We start from the raw sequence: 17,965 nt of genomic DNA, 5'->3' as shown, positions 1-17,965 counted from the left end.
AGGACTAGACATATCCGTGAGTGTAAGCAGAGCAGCTATATACACACACACTTAAACAGAAGACAATCACACATGCTGGATTCATAGCAACACACAGAGGCATAAGCTCATTCTGTGTTTCTCTTACAAACACTGGCAAACACACACATGGTCTGCAGCAGCATTCAGAGCCTGAGGTCATGACACCGACTTGTAAAATACACAGAGCAGATGATAGACGTCTCAGTCTTGTGACATGGAGGACCACACTGGAACGGTAAGATACTGCTTCCAATGTTTTATTCTTCTAACTTTACACTTTCTGCACATGTATATTTACAGTCACATTCCCTGGTTGTAACAGGCAATAAAGATGCAGAAGGATTAGATTTGCTTATTCGGTGAATGGTGTGTTGTGCAATGAGGTGTCACTTTATTTTTTTGAACCTAGAGATATACTTTGTATGCTTCTCATCATTGATATGACTACTAATATACAGTAATCTCATATGTAGCAAAATTTTAAAGGATCAGTTCTCCCAAAAATAGTCTCATTAAGCCTCATTTATGCGCATATTTTTTCAATTTATTTTCCCAGGTTTTGAGATGTTGACACATCTGCCTCCACCACAGTACAATGGAGGCAAATGGGATTTGTGGTGCTCACAGCATTGAAAAATTACATTTAAACAAGAGTCTCTGAGTCTACACCTATGCTAGCAGCTCTGTGAGGCTGTGCACAGTGGTGCTTTGAGCTAAATGCTACCACTAGCAATCATCAACAGCATGCAGCAAGGTTTGCCATTATCACTATCTTGGCATATTATCATGCTAACATTTGCTAATTAGCAATAAACACAAAGCACAGCTGAAGCTGATGGAGCTATCATTAGTTTTCCATGAATTTGGTCATAAAGCAAATTATTGCTTCAACAATAAAATGTTGACCTGATGATTAATGATGGCGTCACAATTGTGATAACTGTTCAAACTGAGAGGGTTATAAATTCATGTATGAAATGTTTGAAATGGCAAATGTCAAGACATTTCATTTAAAAAAAAAAAAAAAAAAAGGAGAAATTTCACAAAGATGTGAGCACAACAAACAACATACCATCGCCCTCAGTGTTTCAGGGTGGAGGCAAAAAAATACAAAATACACCCAAAACTATCTGCATGCCTTCATACCACAGGAGGTACAGCTAAGTGGGAAAACATGATTTTTGTGATTTGGATGCACCAGCCTTTAATCAGACCCAGATGGTTTATTGGGTGTGAGGTTCGTCCCAGAGACCAGGGAAGCTTTAGTCAGAGATGTTAAACATTTGACCACTGCGTTGATTTGGGTGAAATATACCTGATTCCACTGTTGTAAAAAACAAAATGACCGCTCTCTGTGCTCCTCAGCACCCTCAGTTTCTTGAACAGCTCGTTCCCATGCGGAGACACGAAACATTTTGATGTGATTTATGGTGCCGCTAAGTCAGATTTTCTCTCTCTGAAGTGTAGAGTCTGTGAGTAATAATTGGCTCAGGTCACTGGGTGGACAGAGAAAGATCAGAGGCTGTATGTTCGTCATCATCAGAGGGAGACTGAGAGGATGACGGACGAATGGAAGGGGAAAAAAAAATAAAGTGTAAAGCAAAAGGCTGGCAAGCACACAAAGGGAAATAAGTTTAGAGTTTGTAACTGACTGACACTGACACTGGATGAATTACTCTTCTTTAGTATTTAATTGACATTTTTAAAAGACATCAAAGTATGAATGAGTGTAAGTCTCTATTCTCATTTCTATGTGTTGAGTCCCTTGCTTTACGACATTAGGCATTTTTCTTTTTGGTGGGAGAAAGGCAACCTAAAGTGACACATGAGATGGAGAATCATACGTCGTAATGTTGGTTCTCCTCATCTTCGCAATACGTTGTGCCATGTCAAAGAGCATGGGAGCATGAGAGTCAGTCTGACCCAGCAGTCAAGGCAGGACAAGCAAGGAGGGAGACCGACAGCAGGCAGGGGGTTTTCCCAAGCAATGTTGTAGAACAGCTCTCACAATACTCTATAAATAAAGACTAGTAATGGATTTAGGATCTACAACTGTAAAAGATTGTAGGACTACTCATTGTCTTGTCTGATCTTGAAGGTTTGCGTGCTGTCCTTTTTTGGACACAGAACTACCTTTTTTCTTTTTCTTTTTTTTTTGGTCAGAGATAAAACATTCAGCTGACATTTATTGATGAGGCATGTCAGTAAAGATGTTTTGGCTCTGCTATGAAGATAAATTACTGGTATCATTTTAATTACGATTTGAGCCTCTGCACTGTTGATAGAAACTGCCAGAGCAGTTTTAGTTTGTAGTAAATTTTGTCTTCTTCTTCTTATATTTTGTTAAATCATTTTCTTTTTGCATCTTGACTTTTGTAGAAAATCAGAGCAACAAAACTATGTACTTTAAATGTAAAGGTGCCCATTTCCCCCCCAGCACAGCAGTATCGAGAACAGTAGTTAACCTATCGGGCTGTTGTGGGTGGCTTATGGGGACAAGCTTTGTTTATGTATTTTGGTTCGGGTGACTGGTGGGTTTCAGTGAAAGACTGTCTCTGTGTAGTTCCCTGATTTGCGGCTGCGGTGGAAAATTCTCATTTGGGATTTGAGTACACACGGCTTGAAAGCCTCGCAGTCAACACTTCATCAGTGAGCCAGGTCAACTAACTCACTTCACACAACGGATGTACACATATACACAAACACTCACTCACTGACAAAGACACGCACACACACACACACGCACGCACACACACACACACACACACACACACACACACACACACACACACACACACACCAGGCACTCTCTCCTTCTCTCTCTTTCTCTCTCTCTGACACACACATACTGACACAGTCTGGGCCTGCCTAACCAATCAGATTGAAGTGGAGTAGGTCCCCCAGAAGTGGGTGGGAGAGCTGTTGAAACAGAAGTCTGTCTCAGGACACTCAAAGTTTGCGTTGGTGGTTTGGAGAACTTTTCTGCTTACTACTCCTCTGCAATCATTTTCCTTTTTCATCCTCTTATTGTTTTTTTTTATTGAACTCTGGGGTCCATTAGGGAGCAGCTTGAGTGTGGAATGGCTGAACTGGTGCGAATCCGTAAGAAACGGCTGCAGATCCCCATCTCTAGGTAAGACAGGGGGCTAAAAGTAGTACAGATTATATCATAGTAAGCTATCTACATGTTCAGCCTCTCTGTAAGTGCATAAATAAGGCTGGAGGTCTTTACCCAACATGCTACATCTTTGAAATTAACACAAGTAGCTGTAGTGTTTGGTGCAGTTAGGCTGTCTGGATCATATTCTGATGTCTGGAGTAGTTTTCTTGTTTTGCGGCCATGGAAATATGTGACTTAAAAATACACCCTGCAGTGAACAGTGATGAGTGATAATGCATCACTCCTCAGTGGATTTTCTTGGACACATTTTACATCTGCACACCTTCGGGTACCGTAAGGCAAAAAATGAGAAGCTTATTCTGACCTTAAAAAGTATCCTTTTTACCATGTTACTACTTTTGTCTCCGAATATACTTAGCAGCATGTGAGCAGACACTTGTTGCTCCTGAGTGGTTGTGCGAACACTTGTCTTACTCATGCTTTTGCTGTGGGAGGGAAATGTGCTGCAGAGGTGATGGGTCATGTGGTTTTGTTTTGGTTAACATACTGATGTATTAGTGTGTGCAGGATTCACAGCTTCAAATCTTGTAAGTGTTTTGGGGTTATTTTTTGACAGAAGTTCACACATTTCTTTCACCATGTTTGTCAATATTTACAAGTGAACTTTCAAGCAGGTCATGGTGAATTGGGATATAATCTGATGTGGATTTAAGTTTTTGTTTCCTTTTTTTCCAGGAATATATTTAAAAGATTTGTGCTGACAGAGCCGATACTATTCAAACACCTCTACATTACTGTGTTGATACGCACTTAGTAAGGATGACACTATGCAGTGTGTAGATTCAACAAAGTCTGAGCCAAAGGGAGATTTGTCTCTATAAACAAAATTTCTCAAGTGCACTTGACGAGTAATTTCCTGTAAACGTGCTGTCAGAGGCTCTTCTACCGCGAACAGTTGGAACAAAAAAGACTGTGTTATCACGAAAGATTATTTGAGATTGAAAGCGAGCAGTGGTATTCAGATGCATGCTATTTTTATGACTCAACAGCTTTTGAAAGCCTTTGCCAGCGTGATAAACACTTGAAAAGCTGTGAGCGTCTCATCCCCAGGAGTTGGCTCCACAGCGTGGCCTGGCGCAGTTTGAATACAGTCGTTATGGTCATGGCACCATACAGGCAGCCCACCAAAATGTTTTAGAGGAATTATCTGTGGCACAAATAAGTTATCATATCAAATAAACCTCTCATTCAAACAGTCATGGAGAAAATAAAATCCCAATAAAGCATAAAGGTTCCAGTTCTATAAACTGAGGTGAGATTCTTTATCAGATGCTGTATTATCTATCAAAGCTTTTGGATATATCACTGAGATAAGATTACATTAACACATTGCAGGTGGGTTATGTTGTAGGTGACATGAGCTCCAAGCATTTGTTTTTTATTATGCAGCAGGAGATTAATGCATTTCCATCAGTTCCCTTTTGTAATTTGATTAAAAGTTTCAAAAGCAAGAGTGAGCAACATGTTCTCAGATGAGATCAGAATGTGGCCAACACTTTAATACTCAAAAACATGATTCTTCACATGGCCCACTTTGACAAAATGCAGGTTACATAAGACCCTGACCATGGGAAGCTTTCCTCTCATGGAAAATTTGGCACTAACGATGCCCTTTTGCCACTGGCTTTCTTTGGACAGCATGGCATTTAAATCGCTTCCAAATGAACTCTTTCCATTCACGAGGAAATATTTCAACCTGTTGTTAAAACACTGTTTGGACCTTGTTTGACTCACTCAAGACAACGACAAGTGCTGTCAATTTAGAGCCACGTTTAGAAAGCATCTATCACACAAAGCCATTTTTTTTCAGAATGACCTTTCTTCTGTAGCTATAACGTTTATTGCTGTACCTAGTGTGATTTAATGTGAAGACTTTGATGCCAAACTGCTGTAACCTCCAACCATTTTCACACCACTATCGCCTGTCAGTGATTGCTGTTTTGAGAGGTGAAACGGCTTCCCAGTACTTTCAAAAAGGGCATCTTTCCTTTTATTTTGTTTGGATCACACCCAAATACATAATTATGTTTCCTTTCAGGCTGAGGAGCATGCTGAAACAGCTGGAGGAGAAAGATGTCGACTTTGAAGAGATCAAAAAGAATCTAGATTTCACAGCATCGTTACTAGAGGCAGTTTACCTCGATGGAACAAGGTACACTATAGTGGAATAATATGCTTTTGAAAACAAAAGCTAATTAATTGACATTTTAGATCAATTTTCATGTATTTATGTTCTCGCTTCATGCTTTAAACGCTATTAGCAGCAGCCATTTATTGGCATGCACAGGACACTGTATTTGTTCCAAGCCCAATAGGCTGCAAAAAAACAAGATGGTAACTTTACTTTTATATATGAAAGACATGTATATACTTTTTTGCTTTCTGTGAGAGATTCAGATGAGTTAATTGATACCACTCTCATTGTGTATAGTAAATATGAAGCTACAGCTAGCAGCTGGTTAGCTTAGCTTAGCAAAAACACAGGAGCGGCTAGCTAGGCCTTTTCCAAGAGAAACAAAATCTCCTTACCAGCCCGCCTAAAGCTTTTTATCGACATGTTATATATTGTTTTTTTAATCCATACAAAAAAAGAATGTTGTTTTACAGAGTGTTATGCGCTTGACAATTTCTTGGCTAAGAGTAGTAACTTCCTGGGGACTATCTTTGCAAAGAGACAGGCTACCTGTTTGCCTCAGTTTCCCATCTTTATGCTAAGCTAAGCTCCTGCCTGCAGCTTGTAGCTTCATATTTTAAAGAGAGAGATGAGAGTTGTACTGATCTCATCTAACTGTCAGAGAGCTAATACGCGTATTTTGTAAAAATGTTCCAATATGATTCCTTTAAAGGTGCTTTATGTAAGTTTTCTCAGCCATTAAGCATTGTTTCTTGTTGGAAGTGGGTGGTGGTGGTGATAATGGTCACTTGCCGATAAATTAAGCTATCGTTGCATTTACAAGACAAGACATTAGAATATGTCCTCTGATCAGCATTACATCTTCATCCTCTCATGCTGAGCTGAAGGCAGACTGAATGCTATTGTATAGGAGTATTACAAGATGGGACAGGTCCGGGCTAGCTGGTTAGCATGCTAACTTCAGTAGAAGAAAAGAAGTGATAGAAGTAGATTCAAAACGAGTTAAAATTGCTGTTGTTTCCCACCACTGGCGACAGCTGTTGGTGAGTAAATGAATGAATTTTGATGCTGAACTTGCATCTAGACTGGTAAGTAAACAGCTCTTAGCTCCTAATGTTGGCTAGGTAGCAGTAGTAAAACTTACATATAGCACCTTTAGTTTCCATTTGAGCTCTATAATTAAAGCAATTACAGAGATTTGCAGAACTCCTTAAATGTATATTTCTGTTTTTTAAAGCCTTTTAAAGTCACTGTCAATATATCTATATAGTAAAGTTTTATAGTGACAACATTCACAACTGCCATTACTGTATTCTTCCACCAAAGAAGTCTAGTAGTTTAGTGCTTTCATCAAGCTGTTATTGACTTTGTGTCTTCATATCATCTGTCTAACAATCTGTGTGTGTGTGTGTGTGTGTGTGTGTGTGTGTGTGTGTGTGTGTGTGTGTGTGTGTGTGTGTGTGTGTGTGTGTGTGTGTGTGTGTGTGTGTGTTTTGTCTCCCCAGGCAGTGTCTGGACTCTGAAGACGATCTACAGCAGCTGCAGTCGGACGGGGTGCCTGCGGAGGTCACCGACTGGCTGGCATCCACCTTCACCCAGAGGGTTCGACGGCCTGTGCGACGCTCAGATGAGAAGCCCAAGTTCCGCAGCATCGTCCATGCAGTGCAGGCTGGGATATTTGTGGAGAGGTATAACAACATATGTTCAAGAAATCCAAATTGTGTAATTATGTCAGGATGTTAAATACTTTGCAGTAACATTGCAGCTGTTGTAGAAAGAATACAGAAGCACTCATACAGCTATATGTTTTCTTTATGACACCTAAATATAATAATATAAGGAAATTATCATCTCATACCATAAAACTCCCATCGTAAATGACTGATTTCCATATCTGTACTATAACTCTAATGTAAGCTCATACAGTGTTGTTACTGTTACAGCTACAGAAAACACAGACAGCTGCACTGCACTGTGAAACATTAACCTCCTTTTCTCTTTAAAACATCCTTCCAAAGAGGACAGGGCCTTTGGAGGATTTATATAAACAGCTCCTGAGTCGAGTTCACTGCACAGTGTCAACATCTGAACTTTAACTGAACTCAACATAAACATTGCATTATTCCAGGATGTTCAAGAGGGCCTACACTGCAGCCATGCCCGACCAACCTGCTGTGGTTGTAAACTGCCTCAGGGTAAGTCCCTACTAATCATAAATCTCACAGTGAGTCATGTGTGTGTGCGATAAATTTGACATCACAGAAAAGATAGTATACACAGCACAAGTATGTATCAATAACGCAGTCCTCTCCTTCTCCTCAGGATGTCGACCGCTGGAACTTCGACGTGTTTGCTCTGAATTCAGCCAGCTCTGATCACGCACTACGAACTCTTTTCTTTGAGCTGATCACCAGATATGAGCTCAACAGTCGTTTTAAGGTCTTCTCATTTTAGATTTAAACTTTCCATACAATATGTTGTCATAGATATGCAAGAATTTCAGTGCTTTGGATGAAAAACTCACCACTACAGCTCTTGTAGACTCCGCTCCAAAACTTGTGTTGTAATTTGCAGATATAATCAGGCATATGGGTTTTATTAACGATTTGTGGTGTTTGAAGAAACAGTGGGTTGCCAGATTATGTGTACAAATTGACACAAACCTTTGAACCTTGGATTTTTAAACACACTTGTAATGATTATGTAATGTATTTTGCAGATCCCCATCTCGTGCCTGACAGAGTTCCTGTCTGCACTGGAGAGAGGATACGGCAAACACAGCAACCCCTACCACAGCCACGTTCATGCTGCTGATGTGACTCAAACACTGCACTGCCTGCTGCTACGCTCAGGACTCGTGGTACACTGGACTCACCTGAATACTTTTTCAGTATTATTAATGGCTGGTGTTTTTCTGTTTTTTTTCCCTCAAATTTCATCAAATCCTATGAAAAGATAAAAAGCAACAATATGCCAACAGAGTTTGTTTCTCAACACTTTCCATCCTCCTTAACATGTCTATGACACTTAGCCCCAAGCCCATTTGTTCCTACAGAAGACATTGATTGATGGAAGACGTCACGCGGTGCAACAGTGTAGCCCATTTAGCCACGCCAGTAACATTGGTCTAACGATGTCAGTCGGCCAGGCCGCCGCTTTCAGTCATTGTCACTGTAAACATTGATGACATTTTGGTGTATGCGTTTAGCTGAAAGCATCGCTGTGTCTAAGGCACAATCTCACATAACCGCTAGCATGGCTTTGACTAGTGCTAGCTAAAAATGAACGACCAATTTTTTGCGAGTTCGACACATATAGTGACTCCCTTCTGTTACGCACTGCCTCCAGGAAACAGCCACGTCAGACAGACAAAATCTCTCGTCGTCTCCCACCTACTCTGCTTTTATATGTCATCAAACTAACTGCCAGCCGTTGAAATGAAAGGACAGTGAAGCATTTTTACTTCCACTTGATACCCTCATATCATGTTAGTGTGTCCTACACTTGGTGGCCTGAAGGATGTGCACTCTATACTCGAAAACTCAAACTACTTAATAGAAATTGGAGGTCCAGACCCAGGTATACCCTGGTAAAGTAGCAGTCAAACTTCATGGTACTACTGTAGACTGTAGTTTGTGGACAACAATGGAGATCTATGGTCAATTAAATCCAATTTGATTTTAAAGAAATGGGAAGGATGAGTTGCGACACAGTATATCAGTAAATTGATTATTCCTATGTCACCATACTAACATTTGATACATTAACATAAAAAGTAACATGTTCCTCTCGAAGTGCAGTTTGTTTTTATGTTTATTTGTTACATCTCTTGTGTCTATAAAGCACTGGCTGACAGAGCTTGAGGTGATGGCGTCGCTGTTTGCTGCAGCTATCCATGACTACGAACACACGGGAACCACAAACAACTTTCACATCCACACAAAGTAAGCTCTTTTTCTGAAACATGTTTTATTAGCCCTGTCCTATAAAGCACCAGCTATATATACGCCGCATCCTGTTGTGAAACTGTAGAATAGTAAGGGATGTCAGGGAATGTAGAAATAGTACGGTAGTATTACTTAAAGGCCTTTGTGCATTTTTGGAAACAGAGAGAGAGAGAGACAGAGCACTCTAAAGCAAACACATCTTCTTGCAGGGAACACAGTATTTTTAGATGCTGATTTTCCACATAGGAGGGCTGGAGAACGCAGTCTCTTGGCACCCATCATCATCATCAGGCCTTATTTTGGGAAGAAAGCACAAAGATGCCTGTCCACAATAACAGAACATATCTTAGTTACATTATATAAACAGCATCTGTCATAAAATCATACTCCACCCAAATCATATCTTCAAACACTGTGACACACTCACGTCCTCTAGGCTTAAAAGGCTTGTAACCTTGTTTTTTGTTACCTTATGAAGAGTATTGGCTGTGATCAGCTTGACTCTATATTCACAGTACAAAAAATTTTAAAAACCTCTCAAACCTCTCCTGCAACAGAATGCCCTTCTCACTGTCCACCTGTATCCTGCAAACAAACAAACTAAATATGACAATATAAAGGGGAATTAATTCCCCCAAAAAGTCATGGTACAAAAGTTAAAAAGCATGTAATGTAGCGGTTTCTATGTATGTTTTGGTTCTGTAACACAATTTTATGCCTAGTTTCCTATAATTTCCTTAAAAGGAATTGGTACGTGACTCAAAATTCATATGAATGTTCTTCAAAATGACCATGTAATTTAATTGTAATTTTAGGAAAAAAAAGAGGCAGTTTCAACTGGTCGACCAACTGACCAACAGCAGCTGAGTTTATTTAGCAATTTCTTAAAAAAGAGGGTTAGGGTTAGATATGAATGGAGCACATCTTTCAAGGGAATTCCACCAAGGAAATCAACAACTCCTTCCAAACTCACAACAAACAATTACAATAAACTTGATCTGTTAAGATGAGGTCTGAAGCCCACAGCTCTTATTTATTTATCCGACTGACAGGAAAAGTCATCAAAAACAAGATCAGTTCAACTGGGTTCAATGCATAAATAAAGTAACTTTGTTTGTATTTATTTGGAATGACCCCTCCCCAAAGATATGGAAAAATCTTTTCAGTACCTCGGTATTTCTAGTGCACCATTAACTACAGTAGAGTAAAATATCTGTTACAGATACAGAGCCACTGTCTCTATTTTAACTGTCGTGCCAAATTATTTTACCGGGAAACTGCCTTTATAGGATGTTTTTAGGTACCAAAAGACATTTTAACACACAACTCAGTGTTGTCTTTGAAGCATTTTCACGAACGTTTTAAGGATGGCGAGAGCTTCAAAATAAGCACAAAATGGAAAACATTTAGTAGTACTTTTTAACAATCTAATAACGTAGATTATGCAAATGAATGGACAAGGAACGCCTGATTGAGAAATTATTTAATTAACCTGCTATACTGAGTCATTAATACCCACATGTGCCAGTTTTTATCACATCCCACTCCTCAGCACTTTTAAATCCATCATTATAGACCTGCAGCCATTGTGCTTTAATGACTCCCTGAGGACTCTGCTTTTATCCCGCTCTCCTCCACCCCACACTATTACAGTGTTGCACACTCACATTTTTCAACTTACCCATCTTTTTGTCTCATGTCTTACCCTGTCTCACTTTCCTGCTTCGCTTGCCTCCTCTTTCTTTTTCAGGTCCGAGTTCGCATTGATCTACAATGACCGGTCGGTACAGGAAAGCCATCACCTGAGTGCAGCGTTTCGGCTGCTGCAGGACGACCAAATGAACATCTTCATTAATTTGACAAGAGAGGAATGGATGTAAGATGACAACAAATCTAATATCTGAATTCTTTTAGCTGTTCACCTTTTACTTTAGAAAGAATACTTCAAAGTGGATACCATAACTTATTAAAGTTTCAAGGGAAAATCAAATGTAGAAAATAGGTTTTGTTCGATTTGATGTCAAGAAATTTCCACCACAGCAATAATGAAGTTTAACTTACAATTACCCATCTAAGATATATACAGTAAATGCTTATATAGTGAAAGAATATAGACTTATAAATAAACCAGTGATCACCAGTGATCAATGACAGATGCAGAGACAAAAACTCACCCGTCTCCACCAACAGTTGCATTTTGAACAAGGAGCATACAGAGCACTATTTCCTGGAAAAACCCAAGAGCTCTCTCCGCCTACATAACTTCACACCTGAATGTAAAAAGTTCACGACCGTTCTGAGAAATCACCCACTGAAATCGGAAGAGACCAACCACAAAACCAAGATAGTAATTAAAAAAAAAAAAATAAAAAAAAAAGAAGAAGAATTGTAAAGGGGTCAAATGTTTTGGTGCACTTATTTTGTTGGAGACTATAGAATTTTTTTTGCCATTTTTATTATGGACATAGAAGGTATATTTTTCTTATTGACAACAAATCCTATTAAAAGAAAAAGGTCCAAAAACAAACAATGAATTAATCTTACTAATAAATATTGCCGTTGTAGCTTTTTTCTGTGCCATAGACATCCATTTTTCGTAAAACGTATTAAAAACACATCAGTGGGCACATGAGCACTTTAGTGTTGGTCAGTCCCACACATACCATACTGTAAATACTTAGTGGAGCACCAAATGTGTATTAATCCGCAGCTAAAAATAGTCCCCAAAAAATACAATATTTATTTCAAATTGAGTAACGTTTGCTAAAAACTATAGTGTCCAACTATTTTAGTAAGAATATTATAGCCTTAAAAAAATGAAAATATTACTCTGTGAAAAGATATACTACTGCAGAAGGAAATATGGGGTTTGGGGCTTAGTGTCATTAACAGGATGGGGAATTCAGAAAATATTGAGACACCAAGTAACATATTGTTGGTTTTGGTCTTTTCATGTTATATGTTGACACTAAGAAAAAATATCAAGTGTAGATTTTTTTTTAAATATTTCATGGAAATAAGAACATCTGGGGTGACATATCGGCAGGGATGGGGATAAATTCCCCATGAGGATAATTGTCCTCTAGTTAGACCCTGACCTTTGAGCCCCTTAGATAAAATGTCTCCATTATGAATCAATAAAGCATCACATTACTATCACTGTTTAGTGACTCATTCACTAATCCACAGTGGAACAGTGAATGAGTCACATGTGCTTCCACCAACAATCAGATATGTGGTCAGGGAAATAAACTTGTCATATTGTATAATAGTTTTTTGATACAGAATTTACATTAGCAACTGAAGTAAATGTCAAATATGGTTAATGGTCATTGATCATCATATTATAACATCATATATAACTAAATAAGCTCAATTTCCATGTATTCCTGTGAGTGTAAATAATTCTTGAGTACACTGGAGTAGAGTTTGCGATGTGAAAATATCCATGCTGTATCTACAGTTTATATATTCATGGAGGCTGATGCTTCATATATCATAGATATAGTATGGGACTGTGTTATTCATGGAAAAGCTCTGCAGATAACAGCAAAGATAAACACCAGCAGTATAGTCTATGGGCTTTTCTAGCAGCCAGTGTTACCATGGGAACAAGAAAATCCATCAGGAAATCTTAAAAGGTTACAACCCCACTGAGTCTTCCTTCCTGCCTTTTTTACTCTATTCAGTTCCTATCCATCATACAAGGTCAACTAGTAAACTGTGTGTCTTTGTGTGTGTTTTTGTTTAGGGAGCTGCGATCACTGGTTATAGAGATGGTGTTGTCCACAGACATGTCCTCCCACCTACTCCAAGTCAAAGCGATGAAATCCTGTCTACAGCAACAAGAGCGGTAACGCTAATGGGCTATGCTGTTGTTTACACTGTGTTGTGTAATCACAATGTTACAAAATCAATGTTCACCGCAGAGTCAACTAATTAGAAAAATATCATACACACAGAGGCAGACGGCCAAATTACTGTCACTCTGGTTGGTGTCACGTCTGCTTTTCAGACATGTCTGGGGGCACGACAGCACAACAACAAAAACAAGAGGTGCATTATGCTTTCTCTAACAGGATTGACAAGCCAAAAGCACTGTCTCTGTTACTTCACACGGCTGACATAAGCCATCCGTCCAAGCCCTGGGCCCTGCACTCTCGCTGGACCAAAGCCCTGATGGAGGAGTTCTTCAGACAGGTAGGAACTCTAATAGACCTCAACTGTCAATGCGACTGTTTCATCTTTCTCTTTTCTTTTCTTTTCTTTTCTTTTCTTTTCTCAAACACAACAGAAAACAAGTTGGAATGCCACAGCCCATAATTTTTCATCTTGGGTGAAGGAATAGTTCAAAATTTTTGGTGCAGTAGCTGGAGTCAGCAGCTGGTTAGCTTAGCATAAACACTGGAAGCTAGCTCCTACCAGCATCTCAAAGCTCACCAATCGACACATTACATTGTGTTTCTTTAATTCATACATTAAAACCAAAGTGTAAATATATTGGATTTTGCATCTTCTAAAATCACTTTAGACCTCCCTCTTCCGAGAGCAGTCACTCAGCTAATATGCTTTTTATCTTTCTCAGACGGTGGGACTGAATGTTGAGGCACTTATTCTGAAAGGGCCTTTTTGATCATCTACTGTTTCTCGGATGAATGAAATGAATACATGTACATGTAAAAAAAAAAGAGAAGAGTTTCATTTAGACCATCATGTAGGTGCATAACATTAACAGAAAATATGACGATGAATAGAGACACAGAAAAAAGAGGGTACTAGATAGTCTTTCCATAAGTATGGATGTTAGATCTTAAATCTAACGGTAAAGAAAATCTTTCTGTCTTCTCTGCAGATACAGTATGTTCAGATCATTTCTACTCTGCCGTTCTTTCAGGTCCTACCTACTTCTAATCTTATCTGACTGGTTTGATCTCTTATTATCTTGACTTATCTTGAGAATTGATAAGTCAAAAGGTTGGACACCTAATAACAGCTTTGTAAATGACTCATCGGAGTCTGAAAGCGAGAATGGGAGCCTTCAAAGAGTTTCTTACGTCGGAGCTAAAGAAAACGACATAAATACCACCTAAGGTATGAAGGAGAGACAGTCTTATCTTAGAAGACTAAGTTTTATTAAGGATTTAAGTCTGGAAAATATCTGCTGAGAATTGATTGAATCAGATAAACCATTTGATGTTGTTGAAATTATGTTGTTTATTTTTGACCTTTGGGAACCATATGTAAATATGTAACCAAACAATTTAGGCAAAAAGGTGAGGAGGATTGCCAAAGTATAACCTTTGATGTTGATGATTATTTTGTCTAACTGAGGTTCAAAAGTTGATCTTAGCCTTGGAAACAGAATTAAGAGCCAAAACTGACGAATGATAGGGTTTGATGAGTTTATTATTATATGCATAGTATTAGAAAGGACTGGGAATTTCATTATTTTGATAATTCTGTTCAGTATTAATGGAAATGATTTATTTGATGTTTGGGTTAGGGTTCATGTTTTGTATTGCGATTTTGTTACCACACGTGCAAATAATCCACAGTGATGGTGAAGCCGTTTGTAACATTTTTTATTGTAACCATGACGACGCTGGTCCTCTAACTTTGAGGAAGTCCTTATTTTAACCCAAACCACGATCTCCTCCTAAAACTAACCAAGCCTTAACCTAACAAGACCGTGACTATTCGACAGCCTACCATGACGATGAAGGTCAGGTACACTTGTCGTTATTTAGGTTGTTTGCGAGGGTAGTGACAAATGACTAAAATGGACGTTGAGGTTGGAGGACTTGTTTTGAGTTACTGTAAGAAGAAAACCGTTAATCATCCTTCTTACAACCTATTTCAAATGCCATTTTCAAGTAAAAGCCCACTGAGCCTTACCAAAAAGCAGTGAAAAAATTGGCAGGTGTTGTGTGGTTGGTACATTAACTGAGTGGGTTTCCAGTAAATGTAGAAATAACTTGCTATATACTGTCATCTCCTCTCTGTGTGTCCTCTATTTTCGCTGCCTGGATTTGAAAAAAAATAGAATAGAGGAGGTGTTGAGCAGCCCTGCTCTCTTTGAAAATAAGATGTGAGAAACCTCCCTCTGAAAAGCCTCTTAATGTGTGTTGTGTTACTCTAAAAAAAAAAAAAAAAAGCAGTTGCATGTTGTTTTTTTTTTAACAATCTTAAAGTCTCAGGTTATGAGTGATGTAATAAAACAACCTTTAAAAAGTTATTTTCAGGCGATGTGTGGGATGCCCTTTAAGATATCTTCTCTCTCTCTTTCTATCTTTGTGAGGGTGATAGAGAGGCGGAGCTCGGCCTGCCCTTCTCTCCTCTGTGTGATCGAAAAAGCACCCTGGTAGCCGAGTCCCAGATTGGTATGTCTCACAAAACACTTTCCAAAAAACAATTTCTTCCTGTGAAGACATGAAATTGCAGCTAGTTGTATTGTATTATAGCTAAAACTCACTTTTCATAATTGCACTTTCTTCTCTTTCCCTTCTCTTTGAATCCAATAAGCCACTCAGTGACAAGCTTTATGTTGATTTATGTTCAGTACTGCATAATATGACCTTTCACACCTTATTGCTAAGATTACTGAACTGCATTTGAGTTTCTTTCTTATTGCAATAGAAATTGCATTGGGAAACTTACATTTTTATAGCTCAGAAACATCTGATTTTCACATGCTGATGTGCCAGCGTTTACTCTTGCAGGTTTCATAGACTTCATTGTGTATCCTACATTCTCTCTGCTGACGGACATGGCTGAAAAGATCGTCATTCCTTTGGTGGAGGAGAATCCAGGTCCACCAGACCCATGTAACAGACACAGGTATACACAAAGACAGGGCATGTACCACAGTGATACATGTTGGAATTTATGGTTATGGTACTGAATGAAGGGGTACAGGCTAACCCAAACTCAAGGCTAACACCAGAGTGCTAAAAGGAAATATGATATATTTTGGGAAATTCACATATTCACTTTCTTGCCAGGAGTTTGATATCTGTCTGTTAAATATGATGCTACAGCCAGCAGCCAGTTATCTTAGCTTATCTTAGCATAAAGACCTGAAAACAAGGGGAAACAACAGCCTGGCTTTGTCAAAAGATAAAGAAATCTGCCTTCCACCACATCTAAGGCTCACTAATGAACTTGTTATATCTTAATCTCTACATAAAGTAGTGTAAAAATAATAATTTGTGGTTTTACAGGAGTAATGTGGGTGATTATATTTTGGCCAGGAGATGTTCCTGGAGACTTTGCCAGTTGCTTGGCATTGAATAGTGACAACAACCACAAATTGTTGTTTTTACACATTGGTTTTTGTACAGATAAGATATAATGTCTTAATTAGTGAGCTTTGGAGGTGCTGGTATGGATTTTTTTGTTATCACCAGACAGAGTCAGACGAGCTGTTCCCCCTGTTTCTGGGTGTCAGTGCTAAGCTAACTGGCTTCTGGCTGTAGCTTCAAATTTATCACAGACACTTAAATCTTTCGGTAAAAACAAGAATGTTATAGAGGGACTTACAATTATCTGAACCTCACTGTGAACAAATTAGGAAGGAAATAAAGAAATATATATATATATATATTTATGAAAAAAAAGAAAAGGTGAAAAGGGAAAGTACAAAAATAAAAGTGAAAATGTCTTGGTATGACGACCTGTCATTTCTCAATAGTAATCTTTGGAAGGAGAGCTCCAGAGGTCTGCAGTGGAGTCTCGCTCACATCACAGCTGAGCTGGTGAGTTTCCGCTCCACGTGGACACGACACACCGAAGACAACAAGCTCAAATGGAAGGAGAGTGGCTCCAATGGTACGTAACACACAGTATGTTAATTCATTTAATGCTCAGAATGCCCTGTGTAAAATGAGTGAACAAAACCTTCATGGGATCTTAACATAGAGCGCCTCACCACAGAATAAATCTATTACAGAGTGAAACCTAAGACCCACACTAATTGTGTTGATGTTCTGTTCTCAGGATTTAGAGGTCGACACTATTTTAAGAAATTCTTACAACATAGCAGTCTTGAACATTTTAATACTTTTCTTCTGTCATCTTTTGTACTGGTTTAATACTTCTAACTTAAAATGATCACCTATGAAATGTTTGACAACCTCTGCTCACACGGATTAAAAGACCTATTTTATTTTGAGATAAGTGACTGAATTGGCAGGAACAAAGCCACTTAACTCCATAAATGTGCTCAGTCTCCTTGATTTGATTTGTTATCTACATTCATTTCAGAGTGATCTCATGAGGTGATTAACAGATACAGATATTGTTTCCCTTTCGGCTTAACAAAATTTTCCAATGCCTTTTCCAATATTCTTTATCCCTCAGGATTTTCAGACCCCAGACTGACAAAAGAACAGAGGTCCAGACAAGAGGAGCTGTCAGAAAAATCCCTGCAAGACCCCAACACAGATACAAACCAGTAGACAGTAGTAGTAGTAGTAGGTCTTCATTTGTGATATGTGCTTTTTAACATTGGGTCACTGTTTGTAACAAAACCACAATGCCTTCTTATATTATGACAGCAAGATTGGGGGGGGGGGGGGGGGGGGGGGGGGGGGGTTAGGGTTGGGGTTAGGGTTAAGGTCATCTTCCCAAGGTAAGATGCCGTGTAGTCAGAGATATGTCCTCATGTCTTATTTCAAGTGTAGT

At 38.9% G+C, this 17,965-nt stretch overlaps 1 protein-coding gene across 2 annotated transcripts; it reads left to right on the top strand.

The window, feature by feature from the left end:
- The first annotated feature begins 6 nt into the window (after window positions 1–6).
- LOC130175183 (dual specificity calcium/calmodulin-dependent 3',5'-cyclic nucleotide phosphodiesterase 1B-like) lies at window positions 7–17,842 on the top strand. 2 transcript variants are annotated; one of them, XM_056385525.1, is made up of 14 exons: window positions 7–256; window positions 5,241–5,354; window positions 6,842–7,024; window positions 7,465–7,531; window positions 7,659–7,775; window positions 8,056–8,196; window positions 9,180–9,280; window positions 11,034–11,159; window positions 13,035–13,136; window positions 13,363–13,483; window positions 15,582–15,663; window positions 16,003–16,120; window positions 16,974–17,110; window positions 17,642–17,842. In XM_056385525.1, exons 1-14 carry the CDS (start codon window positions 180–182, stop codon window positions 17,737–17,739), a joined length of 1,584 nt encoding a protein of 527 aa, XP_056241500.1. In that variant the 5' UTR covers window positions 7–179; the 3' UTR covers window positions 17,740–17,842. The 2 variants fall into 2 exon arrangements, with proteins under 2 accessions (XP_056241500.1, XP_056241490.1); XM_056385515.1 differs by lacking the exon at window positions 7–256 and adding an exon at window positions 2,955–3,154.
- Window positions 17,843–17,965: the final 123 nt, after the last annotated feature.

This window comes from Seriola aureovittata, chromosome 2 (assembly GCF_021018895.1).
Source record: "Seriola aureovittata isolate HTS-2021-v1 ecotype China chromosome 2, ASM2101889v1, whole genome shotgun sequence".
In the NCBI taxonomy this organism is placed as follows: domain Eukaryota; kingdom Metazoa; phylum Chordata; class Actinopteri; order Carangiformes; family Carangidae; genus Seriola; species Seriola aureovittata.
Note: the sequence above shows the minus strand (reverse complement) of the source record. Positions and strands in the feature narration are given on the sequence as shown.